Source organism: Bos indicus, chromosome 12 (genome assembly GCF_029378745.1).
Source record: "Bos indicus isolate NIAB-ARS_2022 breed Sahiwal x Tharparkar chromosome 12, NIAB-ARS_B.indTharparkar_mat_pri_1.0, whole genome shotgun sequence".
In the NCBI taxonomy this organism is placed as follows: Eukaryota; Metazoa; Chordata; class Mammalia; order Artiodactyla; family Bovidae; genus Bos; species Bos indicus.
The window spans coordinates 15,063,929-15,076,354 of record NC_091771.1 but is presented as its reverse complement, the minus strand read 5'-3'; the positions used below and the strand labels follow the sequence as shown (position 1 = coordinate 15,076,354).

Below are 12,426 nucleotides of genomic sequence, written 5' to 3'. Positions count from 1 at the left end.
GTGGTGGTTCCACCGGAAGTGTGTATACTTTGAATTCCACTGACTTTTTGAAACTCACAGTTTACCGTAGAGTTCATCCGGCATCTTTTTACCTTCCAGTTTACAGGGTCCTTCATCTCCATGCAGTTTCTGCCGCTTACTTTCACGGTCGCACCATGGATCTGATCTTCTGGACATTCTGCCCCAGAAGTCCTAAAGTTGGGCTCGCTCCTCTTTGGGCCTAACTTCTGTTCTGTGCAGCTCTCTCCCTATCCCTTCTGCCTCTGTGAACAGCACCGGTCCTGGACGAGTTGAGACCTCTCATCTCTTACCCCTCTTCCATCTTGGCCTCCTGCCAAGTTGAAATCACTTCCACTCCTCTCAGAAGCTCAGCTCCCTCATTCTGTTGCCCTTCATCACACCCACTGGCAAAAATCTCAGCTCTGCCTCAGTTGCTCAGTGTTGTTGAAGAAAACCACACAGCTTAAGTGTGCTCTGCAGGTGAACATTCAGCAGTGTTATCACACTTAAGGAATTGACTTGACCAACAAGGTTAGTTTATTCTCTTTGCATTTGCTGTTTTTTTCCACGCAAAATTAGATGCTAATATGCATGTATTTCTTAGTTATATAGGTGACTATGTAGAATAAAATTTAAATATAAATTTGTTAACCTGATTTTATTTTAGCCAACTCAAATGCCAGTGAAAACAGAATGCCTTGGAACTGACAGAATAGTATAAGGTGGGCTTCATACGTCTTATCTTTTCTGATTACCGCACATTGCTTGCTTATATGAACTCTTTGTCCCAGCCAGACTTTTTTTTTCCTTTTATCATATCCCAAACAGGTTCTTTGAACTTGTAGCTTCAGTTTTGATCATGCTGCTGCTTCTAGAAATATCTTACCTTTTCCAGCTTGAAGTTCTGCTCACTGCTTTAGTCCAGCTGAAATCCTGCCAGCCTAAATTTGGGCAAATATTTTTCCTCATCTGTTTAGAGTAATATCTTGCCCTTCTTTGAATATGTATCCCCTCTGCTTATTTGGTGTAGATGCCCCTTATTCTGGTCCTGTTGATGAACTATTTGCTTCAGATCAGATCAGATCAGTCGCTCAGTCATGTCCAACTCTTTGCAACCCCATGAATCGCAGCACGTCAGGCCTCCCTGTCCATCACCAACTCCCGGAGTTCACTCAGACTCACGTCCATCGAGTCAGTGATGCCATCCAGCCATCTCATCCTCTGTCGTCCCCTTCTCCTCCTGCCCCCAATCCCTCCCAGCATCAGAGTCTTTCCAGTGAGTCAACTCTTCGCATGAGGTGGCCAAAGTACTGGAGTTTCAGCTTTAGCATCATTCCTTCCAAAGAAATCCCAGGGCTGATCTCCTTCAGAATGGACTGGTTGGATCTCCTTGCAGTCCAAGGAACTCTCAAGAGTCTTCTCCAACACCACAGTTCAAAAGCATCAATTCTTCGGTGCTCAGCCTTCTTCACAGTCCAACTCTCACATCCATACATGACCACAGGAAAAACCATAGCCTGACTAGATGGACCTTTGTTGGCAAAATAATGTCTCTGCTTTTGAATATGCTGTCTAGATTGGTCATAACTTTCCTTCCAAGGAGTAAGAATCTCTTAATTTCATGGCTGCAATCACCATCTTTAGTGATTTCGGAGCCCAGAAAAATAAAGTCTGACACTGTTTCCACTGTTTCCCCATCTATTTCCCATGAAGTGATGGGACCGGACGCCATGATCTTTGTTTTCTGAATGTTGAGCTTTAAGCCAACTTTTTCACTCTCCACTTTCACTTTCATCAAGAGGCTTTTGAGTTCCTCTTCACTTTCTGCCATAAGGGTGGTGTCATCTGCATATCTGAGTTTATTGATATTTCTCCCGGCAATCTTGATTCCAGCTTGTGTTTCTTCCAGTCCAGCGTTTCTCATGATGTACTCTGCATATAAGTTAAATAAACAGGGTGACAGTATACAGCCTTGACGAACTCCTTTTCTTATTTGGAACCAGTCTGTTGTGCCATGTCCAGTTCTAACTGTTGCTTCCTGACCTGCATATAGGTTTCTCAAGAGGCAGGTCAGGTGGTCTGGTATTTCCATCTCTTGAATTTTCCAGAGTTTATTGTGATCCACATAGTCAAAGGCTTTGGCATAGTCAATAAAGCAGAAATAGATGTTTTTCTGGAACTCTCTTGCTTTTTCTATGATCCAGAGGATGTTGGCAATTTGATCTCTGGTTCCTCTGCCTTTTCGAAAACCAGCTTGAACATCAGGAAGTTCACGGTTCACATATTGCTGAAGCCTGGCTTGGAGAATTTTGAGTATTACTTTACTAGCGTGCGAGATGAGTGCAATTGTGCGGTAGTTTGAGCATTCTTTGGCATTGCCTTTCTTTGGATTGGAATGAAAACTGACCTTTTGCAGTCCTTTGGCCACTGCTGAGTTTTCCAAATTTGCTGGCATATTGAGTGCAGCACTTTCACAGCATCATCTTTCAGGATTTGGAATAGCTCAACTGGAATTTCATCACCTCCACTAGCTTTGTTCATAGTGATGCTTTCTAAGGCCCACTTGACTTCACATTCCAGGATGTCTGGCTCTAGGTGAGTGATCACAGCATTGTGATTATCTTGGTCATGAAGATCTTTTTTGTACAGTTCTTCTGTGTATTCTTGCCATCTCTTCTTAATATCTTCTGCTTCTGTTAGGTCCATAGCATTTCTGTCCTTTATCGAGCTCATCTTTGCATGAAATGTTCCTTTGGTATCTCTGATTTTCTTGAAGAGATCCCTAGTCTTTCCCATTCTGTTATTTTCCTCCATTTCTTTGCATTGATCGCTGAAGAAAGCTTTCATATCTCTTCTTGCTATTCTTTGGAACTCTGCATTCAGATGTTTATATCTTTCCTTTTCTCCTTTGCTTTTCGCTTCTCTTCTTTTCACAGATATTTGTAAGCCCTCCCCAGACAGCCATTTTGCTTTTTTGCATTTCTTTTCTATGGGAATGGTCTTGATCCCTGTCTCCTGTACAGTGTCACAAACCTCATTCCATAGTTCATCAGGCACTCTATCTATCAGATCTAGTCCCTTAAATCTATTTCTCACTCCCACTGTATAATCATAAGGGATTTGATTTAGGTCATACCTGAATGGTCTAGTGGTTTTCCCTACTTTCTTCAATTTAAGTCTGAATTTGGCAATAAGGAGTTCATGGTCTGAGCCACAGTCAGCTCCTGGTCTTGTTTTTGCTGACTATATAGAGCTTGTCCATCTTTGGCTGCATAGAATATAATCAATCTGATTTCGGTGTTGACCATCTGGTGATGTCCATGTATAGAGTCTTCTCTTGTGTTGTTGGAAGAGGGTGTTTGTATGACCAGTGCATTTTCTTGGCAAAACTTTATCAGTCTTTGCCCTGCTTCATTCCTATTCCAAGGCCAAATTTGCCTGTTACTCCAGGTGTTTCTTGACTTCCTACTTTTGCATTCCAGTCCCCTATCATGAAAAGGACATCTTTTTTGGGTGTTAGTTCTAAAAGGTCTTATAGGTCTTCATAGAACCGCTCAACTTCAGCTTCTTCAGTGTTACTGGTTGGGGCATAGACTTGGATTACTGTGATATTGAATGGTTTGCTTTGGAAACGAACAGAGATCATTCTTTCGTTTTTGAGATTGCATCCAAGTACTGCATTTCGGACTCTTTTGTTGACTATGATGGCTACTCCATTTCTTCTGAGGGATTCCTGCCCGCAGTAGTAGATATAATGGTCATCTGAGTTAAATTCACCCATTGCAGTCCATTTCAGTTCGCTGATTCCTAGAATGTCGACATTCACTCTTGCCATCTCTTGTTTGACCACTTCCAATTGCCTTTATTCATGGACCTGACATTCCAGGTTCCTATGCAATATTGCTCTTTATAGCATCGAAGCTTGATTCTATCACCAGTCACATCCACAGCTGGGTATTGTTTTTGCTTTGGCTACATCCCTTCATTCTTTCTGGAGTCATTTGTCCACTGATCTCCAGTAGCATATTGGGCACCTACTGACCTGGGGAGTTCCTCTTTCAGTATCCTATCATTTTGCCTTTTCATACTGTTCATGGGGTTCTCAAGGCAAGAATACTGAAGTGGTTTGCCATTCCCTTCTCCAGTGGACCACATTCTGTCAAATCTCTCCACCATGACCCGCCTGTGTTGGGTTGCCCCATGGGCATGGCTTAGTTTCATTGAGTTAGCCAAGGCTGTGGTCCTAGTGTGATTAGATTGACTAGTTTTCTGTGAGTATGGTTTCAGTTTGTTTGCCCTCTGATGCCCTCTTGCAACACCTACCGTCTTATTTGGGTTTCTCTTACCTTGGGCGTGGGGTGTCTCTTCAGGGCTGCTCCAGCAAAGCACAGCCATTGCTCCTTACCTTGGACGAGGGGTATCTCCTCACCACCGCCCTTCCTGACCTTCAATGTGGGATAGCTCCTTAAGCCCTCCTGCACCCGGGCAGCCACAGGTCTGGGTAACTCCTCTTGTCGCAGCCCCTGGCCTCGGGCGTGGGTTGCTCCTCCCGGCCACTGCCTCTGGCCTCGGGTGTGGGGGCGTTGGGTAGCTCCTCCCGGCCACCGCCCCTGACCTCAGACCCGGGGTTGTTCCTCTCGGCTGTTCCTGCGTCGTTGCAGTCTGGCACTCTCGGCTGCTGCTTCTGACCTCGGACGTGGGGTAACTCCTCTTGGCCACCGCCCTTCGGGCATGGGGTCCTCCCGGCTTCTGCACCTGACCTTGGACGTGGGGTGGCTCCTCTAGGCTTATGAGTCTTTAAAAAAAAATTACAATCTTTAGAAATGTTAATACCCACACTTTATGTGACTGTTTATATCCCTGGGTGGCATAGATACAAGGGATGGTTATAGATGTTAATGCTGGGAAAGATTGTAAGGCAGAAGGAGAAAAGGGCAGCAGAGGATGAGATGGTTAGGTAGCATTATCGACTCGGTGGACGTGAATTTTAGCAAATTCTGGGAGATAGTCAAGGCCTGGAAAGAAGCCTGGTGTGCTGGTAAGAGGTGGACAGGACTTAGCAACTGAACAATAAGAACATAAATGTTGATATATGTAAATGAGATTTGAAAATATTTTTATTGTGGCTGTAATTCTGTTTTGATACTTCAGAGTAAGTGGTTGGAGAAGTTATACCGAGATTCATATTTTTAATTTATGTTATAAATTGTATATCATTGCTAAAGAAACTGGACAGTGTTGATCTGATTAGTAATGCTAATTGGAATTAATATAATTAGTGGTACTTAAGCCACTGTGGTTTTGAACAGTAAATCCTCATCTCACAGGACAAGTTGTCGCTGAGACAAACCAGACTGATGTGTGTTTGGATGCGTTCCTTTCTGCAGTAGCTCCTCATGTGAAGCTGAGCTCTGCCACCTGTGGTTTTTGTGCAGCAAGTGCTTTAGAGGAAAAAATTCACTGGCTCGAGAAACTTACGGAATAGTAACACGTGAACTAGCTTAGGTAGTGTATGCTTATGTAAAGTCCCTGGTGGAAGACCAGTTTGGTTTGCTAATATAATCAAGAAATCTCAGCCGCCTTTGAATTTATGTTAATATACATTATAGCTTTGAGTAACTTCCTGACAAGAGTTTAGTTTGAAATTAGAGGTAAATCTTCAGTATTTGGGGCTTCCCAAGAAAACTAAGATCATGGCATCCGGTCCCATCACTTCATGGCAAATAGATAGGGAAACAGTGGAAACAGTGGCTGACTTTATTTTCTGGGGCTCCAAAATCACTGCCGATGGTGATTGCAGCCATGAAATTAAATGACACTTACTCCGTGGAAGGAAAGTTATGACCAACCTAGACAGCATATTAAAAAGCAGAGACATTACTTTGTCAACAAAAGTCCGTCTAGTCAAGGCTGTGGTTATTCCAGTGGTCATGTATGGATGTGAGAGTTGGACTATAAACAAAGCTGAGTGCCAAATAATTGATGCTTTTGAACTGTGGTGTTGGAGAAGACTCTTGAGAGTCCGTTGGACTGCAAGGAGATCCAACCAGTCCATCCTAAAGGATATCAGTCCTGGGTGTTCATTGGAAGGACTGATGTTGAAGCTGAAACTCCAATACTTTGGCCACCTGATGCGAAGAGCTGACTCTTTTGAATAAAGCCTCTGATGCTGGGAAAGATTGAGGGGGGGAGGAGAAAGGGACGACAGATGATGAGATGGTTGGATGGCCTCACTGACTCAATGGACCTGAGTTTGAGTGAACTCCGGGAGTTGGTGCTGGACAGGGAGGCCTGGTGTGCTGTGGTTCATGGGGTCGCAAAGAGTTGGACACGACTGAGCAACTGAACTTAAGTGGTGCTGGTGGTAAAGAGTCCACCTGCCAATGCAGGAGACGTGAGAGAGACAGGTTTGATCCCTGGGTCAGAAAGATCCCCTGGAGGAGGGCATGGCAACCCACTCTAGTATTCTTGCCTGGAGAATCCCATGGACAAAGGAGCCTGGTGGGTTGTAGTCCATAGAGTTGCAAAGAGTTGGACACAACTGAGGTGACTTAGCACAGCATAGCATTCAGTATTAGAAAAGGCAAAGATTGTTTTATATATGACCAAAGTTACTGAAAAACAGGAGTAGACTCTTGCCCTTAAGATCCTCACTCTAGTAGGAGATGTAAGAAGGTCTGTAAATGGCCAGGAGACCACAGGCACCAGAAGTCTTCATTTTTGTCATGTGGGGCTAACACGTCAGTCAAGGGATACCTGGTGTCTTTGGAAGGCAGAGCAATCAGATCGTTTTGTAAGACTTTTTGTAAGAGGGGTCATGCCACCCCTCTCCCCACCTCAATATGTTTTAAGGTGTTATTTATTCTTTTTAAATGTGTAGTTCTGACCAACATACGGAGTTCTGTTCAATTAAAAACCTTAAGGCTTTCCACTAATAATCTGCAAAAAAAGAAATTGCAGCCAAAAAAACTCAAAGTGATTCTTTCTTCATTCCCATCTTGGGGGTACAAACACTGTATGATTTGGCATTAGGGAAAATTGAGTGAGAGAGGTTCATTTCCCAAATCTGGCTTTTCAAGACTGAAACCCACTTCACAGCAGATGGGGTGTCCACTAGGTGGAGTAGTTGTGTGTTATTTATTTGAAGCAGTTAACTGGCTCTGAGGAAACGCTTAACAGTTGCGCCCCCAGTTCTTGCAGAATTCCAGCAGCGGGGGTGTGCTCCTGAAGAATGCTACATCTTTTTGAAGTTTGAAAAGACTTTGAAATAAAAATGTAGTCTGGTTGAAGCAGCTGTGGTTCAGTGAGAGTCCAGAGGGATTTTGTTTTTCTAGAAAACAGGCTTAAGGGAAAAGCCAGTGAGTGGGTGGAGGTTTGAGAAGGAAAGGGTAAGATGTAACCAGAATGAGATATGTGAAGATAATGATTGGTTCCCTGTTGCCCATTTATTGACTCTGGGGCTTAAGAGCTGTCATTGGAGGCTTGTGGCTTAGGCAAAGGGAAGGCAAAGAGGAGTTAAGAAGTGAAAGAAAGAAAAAAAGTGTTGTAGTTTCAGGGTCAGTTCCTTTTGGGGTGTTGGGGAAAGATGGAAGTAGGGAGAAAAGTGATAAAAATAGAGAAACCAACTGTGAAAATATCACTTCTCACAGTCTTTATAGCTTCATAACATCCGTTATTTACCGGGAGATATTGAACTAAGCTTTATCATGATGTAACTGTACAGTCAGTGTAAGACCGTTCGTGATATTTTTTCCAACAGTTTGCTGTGTGTTTGTGTACTTTAGAAACCTGAGCTGTGTCTATGTCCAAGATCAGACTTTTCCTTAATCTTGTATCTCAGTAGTATGTTGCTGGAAGGAGCTTCCTGATGATTGTATATATAACTAGGTCTTATGTTCCTAGATTCCCATTTTGGGGAAAAATTTGCTTTCTAGTACCCTTGTTTTCTGTAGTTTTTAGTCTCTGTGTACAGAAGAGTGGCATAACTTTGGGGAAGAAAGTTTTATTTGAGTACTGAAAAACAGAATCTTAAAACTTTGGGAGGGTTAGAAACAGCCACTACCTTTAGGAAAGTGATAACTTTAATCAGCCAGAAAGAAAAAGTGAGCTGTTTTAAAAGACTTCCAGCAAAGGCATTGCCACAACATTCTTGATGTCTCATTTATGGGGTTCTTTCTTGTATCTCACCTAAAATCCATTTGCTATAACAAATTCTGTATATTCCTTATCACTGAGAAGCGCTTCACACCGTCTGCTTGCTTATTTGCGCAGCATTGTAGGGCCAAGTCCTTGGGTTTAGCATATAACCCAAGATGTTAAGTCAGGGTTGGTCTGCAGTACTCAGAAGAGAAATGTTATGGAAATACAAGCAGTAAGAATAAGTGAATTTCAGAGATGTGAGAAGTGTTGAGCAGCTGTGCGTTACGTGTGTAGACGCTGTGGGGCCTGTGAAAGTCATCACCTTTTCCCTCATCATCGCTGCTTGTGTGGAGTTTGTCTTCAGATGGCGAACAGCTGTCGGCCGTCTTCTCTGTAAGATTGCGGTGTTTTTGTCACTTCTCCTCCTTTTAAAGGCTGCAAGTTGTTCCAGTTCCTTTCATCTTTCTTTGGAGGTTTTTATTTTTCATCCTGTTAATCATCTGTGAGTCCCTTCTGAATCCCTTCCAAGTTTGATTTTTCCTCAACATTCCTTTTCAGTTCAGCAGTACAAAGCTGGCTGTATCTCCCTGAGAGTTTCTGATCACTTTTGAGTGTCGTGAGAGGAGGACTTCACACTTGTACCTGCGCTGGAGTCCTTTATTTGCTTTCTGAAAGTGGAGTCATTCGGTGCTGACTGGCTGTCAGATTTTTATCTCCTATGACCTTGGTCTTTTCCTCTTATGTTTATTTATAGCTTGTACATTAATCATGTTTTATTTATGAAGTTTATTTTTCTTGGCTGGGTAGATTGCTTTGTCCTGTCCTCGCTGAAACCCATTGCTTTTTTTTTCTAATTACTTCACCGCTTACTCAATGTCATTTCCATTCTTATCCTCCAATGTGCCCAGCCCATGAGCTTCATGTTGTCTGAGCTGTGCACGTCAGTGATGCAGATGTTGTAAAAAGAAGGGTGGAAACAGAATCCTCGAAATAATGGCAGAACACGGTGTGTTGATGTTTCTCAGAATTCATTCTGATGAGCAGCCAGGCCGAGTGGTAGGAGAGCTGTCTGTGTTCACCCTCCTAGGAGCTGTTCCTCTCGCCACCAAGGTTTGGTGCCTCCATTTCCACACAGCTGTGCCAAGGAACAAAGAAAGCTTTGTCGGAGCAATTCATCTTGCACGCTGCTGTCAGATTTAATCTCACTCACTGCCTTGTTCATCTCTCTCCCTGTTCATAACTTTCAGTGGCTCCCCATCACCCCTGAATTAAAAATAGGCTTTCTAGTCTGGCATTCAAGGCACATTTGGGCCCCAGCCTCCCTTTCTGGTCTGATTGCCTGTATCTGTTTCATCCAAAATGAACCACTTGCCACTCCCTGGATATCTCTCTCACTTTGAAACCTTGGTTTGTCTGCATTGTCTGCTCTGCTTGGAGCACTGACACTCTCCCATTGGATTTGTGTCTGTTGACACCATTTAAGGCCAGTGTCTTTCGTGTTCCTTTCTTTGTGGATTTCTTCATCTAGATAATGATCTTTCCTCCCAACCCTCCAATCTTTATGCTCCCAAGGAGGTGCTTATTTTATTTTGTACCTTGTTATAGTTGTTCTTTAGAAATAACCATGCTTTTCTTGTCCTTCCTGGTAGACTGTTCATTTTTTGAGAAGTGTCTCTTCCTTATCTTGGTAACTTTGCATATACCTACTAATTGTGTTTGCGTAAGTACATGTCTAAGAAAATACATTTTTTTCTTACGGTATTTATGGATATGTGCCAAATATGTGAATTATATCCATTTCAGCACATTATATATTTGACTGGCATTCTGTTGTAAGTTCCTTACCTGGTAGCAGATGGACTGGCCACTGGTCTACATCACTGTATACCTACTATTTTTTACCCTTGAAAAAATCTAGAGTAGCATTGTTGTAGTCTACTTTTGTTACCCTTAAAAATATCTAGAAGGAATTACAAGTTTATATTAATTTACTGTGTTAGTCATTTTTACTTAAACCAAAACTGTTAAATGCAGCAATTGCTTGACTACATAATTAAAACTGTACTCTAAAAGCCCTTTTATAATGGATTCTTATTGTTTTCTAGAAACTACCCAACTCTAGCCAATATTGAAAGGAAGAAAAAGTTAAAACTTGAAAAGGAAAAGAGAGGAGCAGTGTTGACGACGACACAGTATGGGTAAGTTCCTGAAAATTGCTTGCACTCTCAATGCTCATTTTAAATGAATGTACATTCTTACAAATAATAAAAAGAGGACACACCCAAATCCTAAAACCTCTATATTTTCAATTCTGAAATTTTTGCTTTTGTAACTCTTTTGCTGAATTTTTAAAATTATAATTTAAAATAATATACCTATACTCATAGGTATCAGTTCAGTTCAGTCGCTCAGTCATGTCTGAGTCTTTGCAATCCCATGAATTACAGCACACCAGGCCTCCCTGTCCATCACCAACTCCTAGAGTTCACCCAAACTCATGTCCATTGAGTCGGTGATGCCATCCAGCCATCTCATCCTCTGTCGTCCCCTTCTCCTCCTGCCCCCAATCCCTCCCAGCATCAGAGTCTTTTCCAATGAGTCAGCTCTTCACATGAGATGGCCAAAGTACTGGAGTTTCAGCTTTAGCATCATTCCTTCCAAAAAACACCCAGGACTGATGATCTCCTTTAGAATGGATTGGTTGGATCTCCTTGCAGTCTATGGGACTCTCAAGAGTCTTCTCCAACACCACAGTTCAAGCATCAATTCTTCGGCACTCAGCTTTCTTCACAGTCCAACTTTCACATCCATACATTACCACTGGAAAAACCATAGCCTTGACTAGACGGACCTTTGTTGGCAAAGTAATGTCTCTGCTTTTGAATATGCTATCTAGGTTGATCATAACTTTCCTTCCAAGGAGTAAGCGTCTTTTAATTTCATGGCTGCAATCACCATCTGCAGTGAGTTTGGAGCCCAAAAAAATAAAGTCTGACACTGTTTACACTGTTTCCCCATCTATTCCCCATGAAGTGATGGGACCAGATGCCATGATCTTAATTTTCTGAATGTTGAGCTTTAAGCCAACTTTTTCACTTTCCTCTTTCACTTTCATCAAGAGGCTTTTGAGTTCCTCTTCACTTTCTGCCATAAGGGTGGTGTCATCTGCATATCTGAGGTTATTGATATTTCTCCTGGCAATCTTGATTCCAGCTTGCGCTTCTTCCAGCCCAGCGTTTCTCATGATGTACTCTGCATATAAGTTAAATAAGCTAGGTGACAATATACAGCCTTGACGTACTCCTTTTCTTATTTGGAACCAGTCTCTTGTTCCATGTCCAGTTCTAACTGTTGCTTCCTGACCTGCATATAGGTTTCTCAAGAGGCAGGTCAGGTGGTCTGGTATTCCCATCTCTTGAAGAATTGTCCGCAGTTTATTGTGATCCACGCAGTCAAAGGCTTTGGCATAGTCAATAAAGCAGAAATAGATGTTTTTCTGGAACTCTCTTGCTTTTCCATGATCCAGCAGATGTTGGCAATTTGATTTCTGGTTCCTCTGCCTTTTCTAAAACCAGCTTGAACATCAGGAAGTTCACAGTTCACGTATTGCTGAAGCCGGGCTTGGAGAATTTTGAGCATTACTTTACTAGCGTGCGAGATGAGTGCAATTGTTCAGTAGTTTGAGCATTCTTTGGCATTGCCTTTTCTTTGGGATTGGAATGAAAACTGACCTTTTCCAGTCCTGTGGCCACTGCTGAGTTTTCCAAATTTGCTGGCATATTGAGTGCAGCACTTTCACAGCATCATCTTTCAGGATTTGGAATAGCTCAACTGGAATTCCATCACCTCCACTAGCTTTGTTTGTAGTGATGCTTTCTAAGGCCCACTTGACTTCACATTCCAGGATGTCTGGCTCTAGGTGAGTGATCACAGCATTGTGATTATCTTGGTCATGAAGATCTTTTTTGGTACAGTTCTTCTGTGTATTCTTGCCATCTCTTCTTAATATCTTCTGCTTCTGTTTGGTCCATACCATTTCTGTCCTTTATCGAGCCCATCTTTGCATGAAATGTTCCCTTGGTTTCTCTAATTTTCTTGAAGAGATCTCTAGTCTTTCCCATTCTGTTATTTTCCTCTATTTCTTTGCATTGATTGCTGAAGAAGGCTTTCTTATCTTTCCTTGATATTCTTTGGAACTCTGCATTCAGATGCTTATATCTTTCCTTTTCTCCTTTGCTTTTCACTTCTCTTCTTTTCACAGATATTTGTAAGGCCTCCCCAGACAGC

At 42.4% G+C, this 12,426-nt stretch overlaps 1 protein-coding gene across 1 annotated transcript in view; it reads left to right on the top strand.

The window, feature by feature from the left end:
- NUFIP1 (nuclear FMR1 interacting protein 1) overlaps positions 1-12,426 on the top strand; it is a 38,987-nt gene that overhangs the window by 10,087 nt on the left and 16,474 nt on the right. Inside the window, exon 6 of the mRNA XM_019971229.2 lies at positions 10,245-10,337. Within this exon, the coding sequence (XP_019826788.2) occupies positions 10,245-10,337 (93 nt within the window). The remainder of the gene's footprint in view (positions 1-10,244; positions 10,338-12,426) is intronic.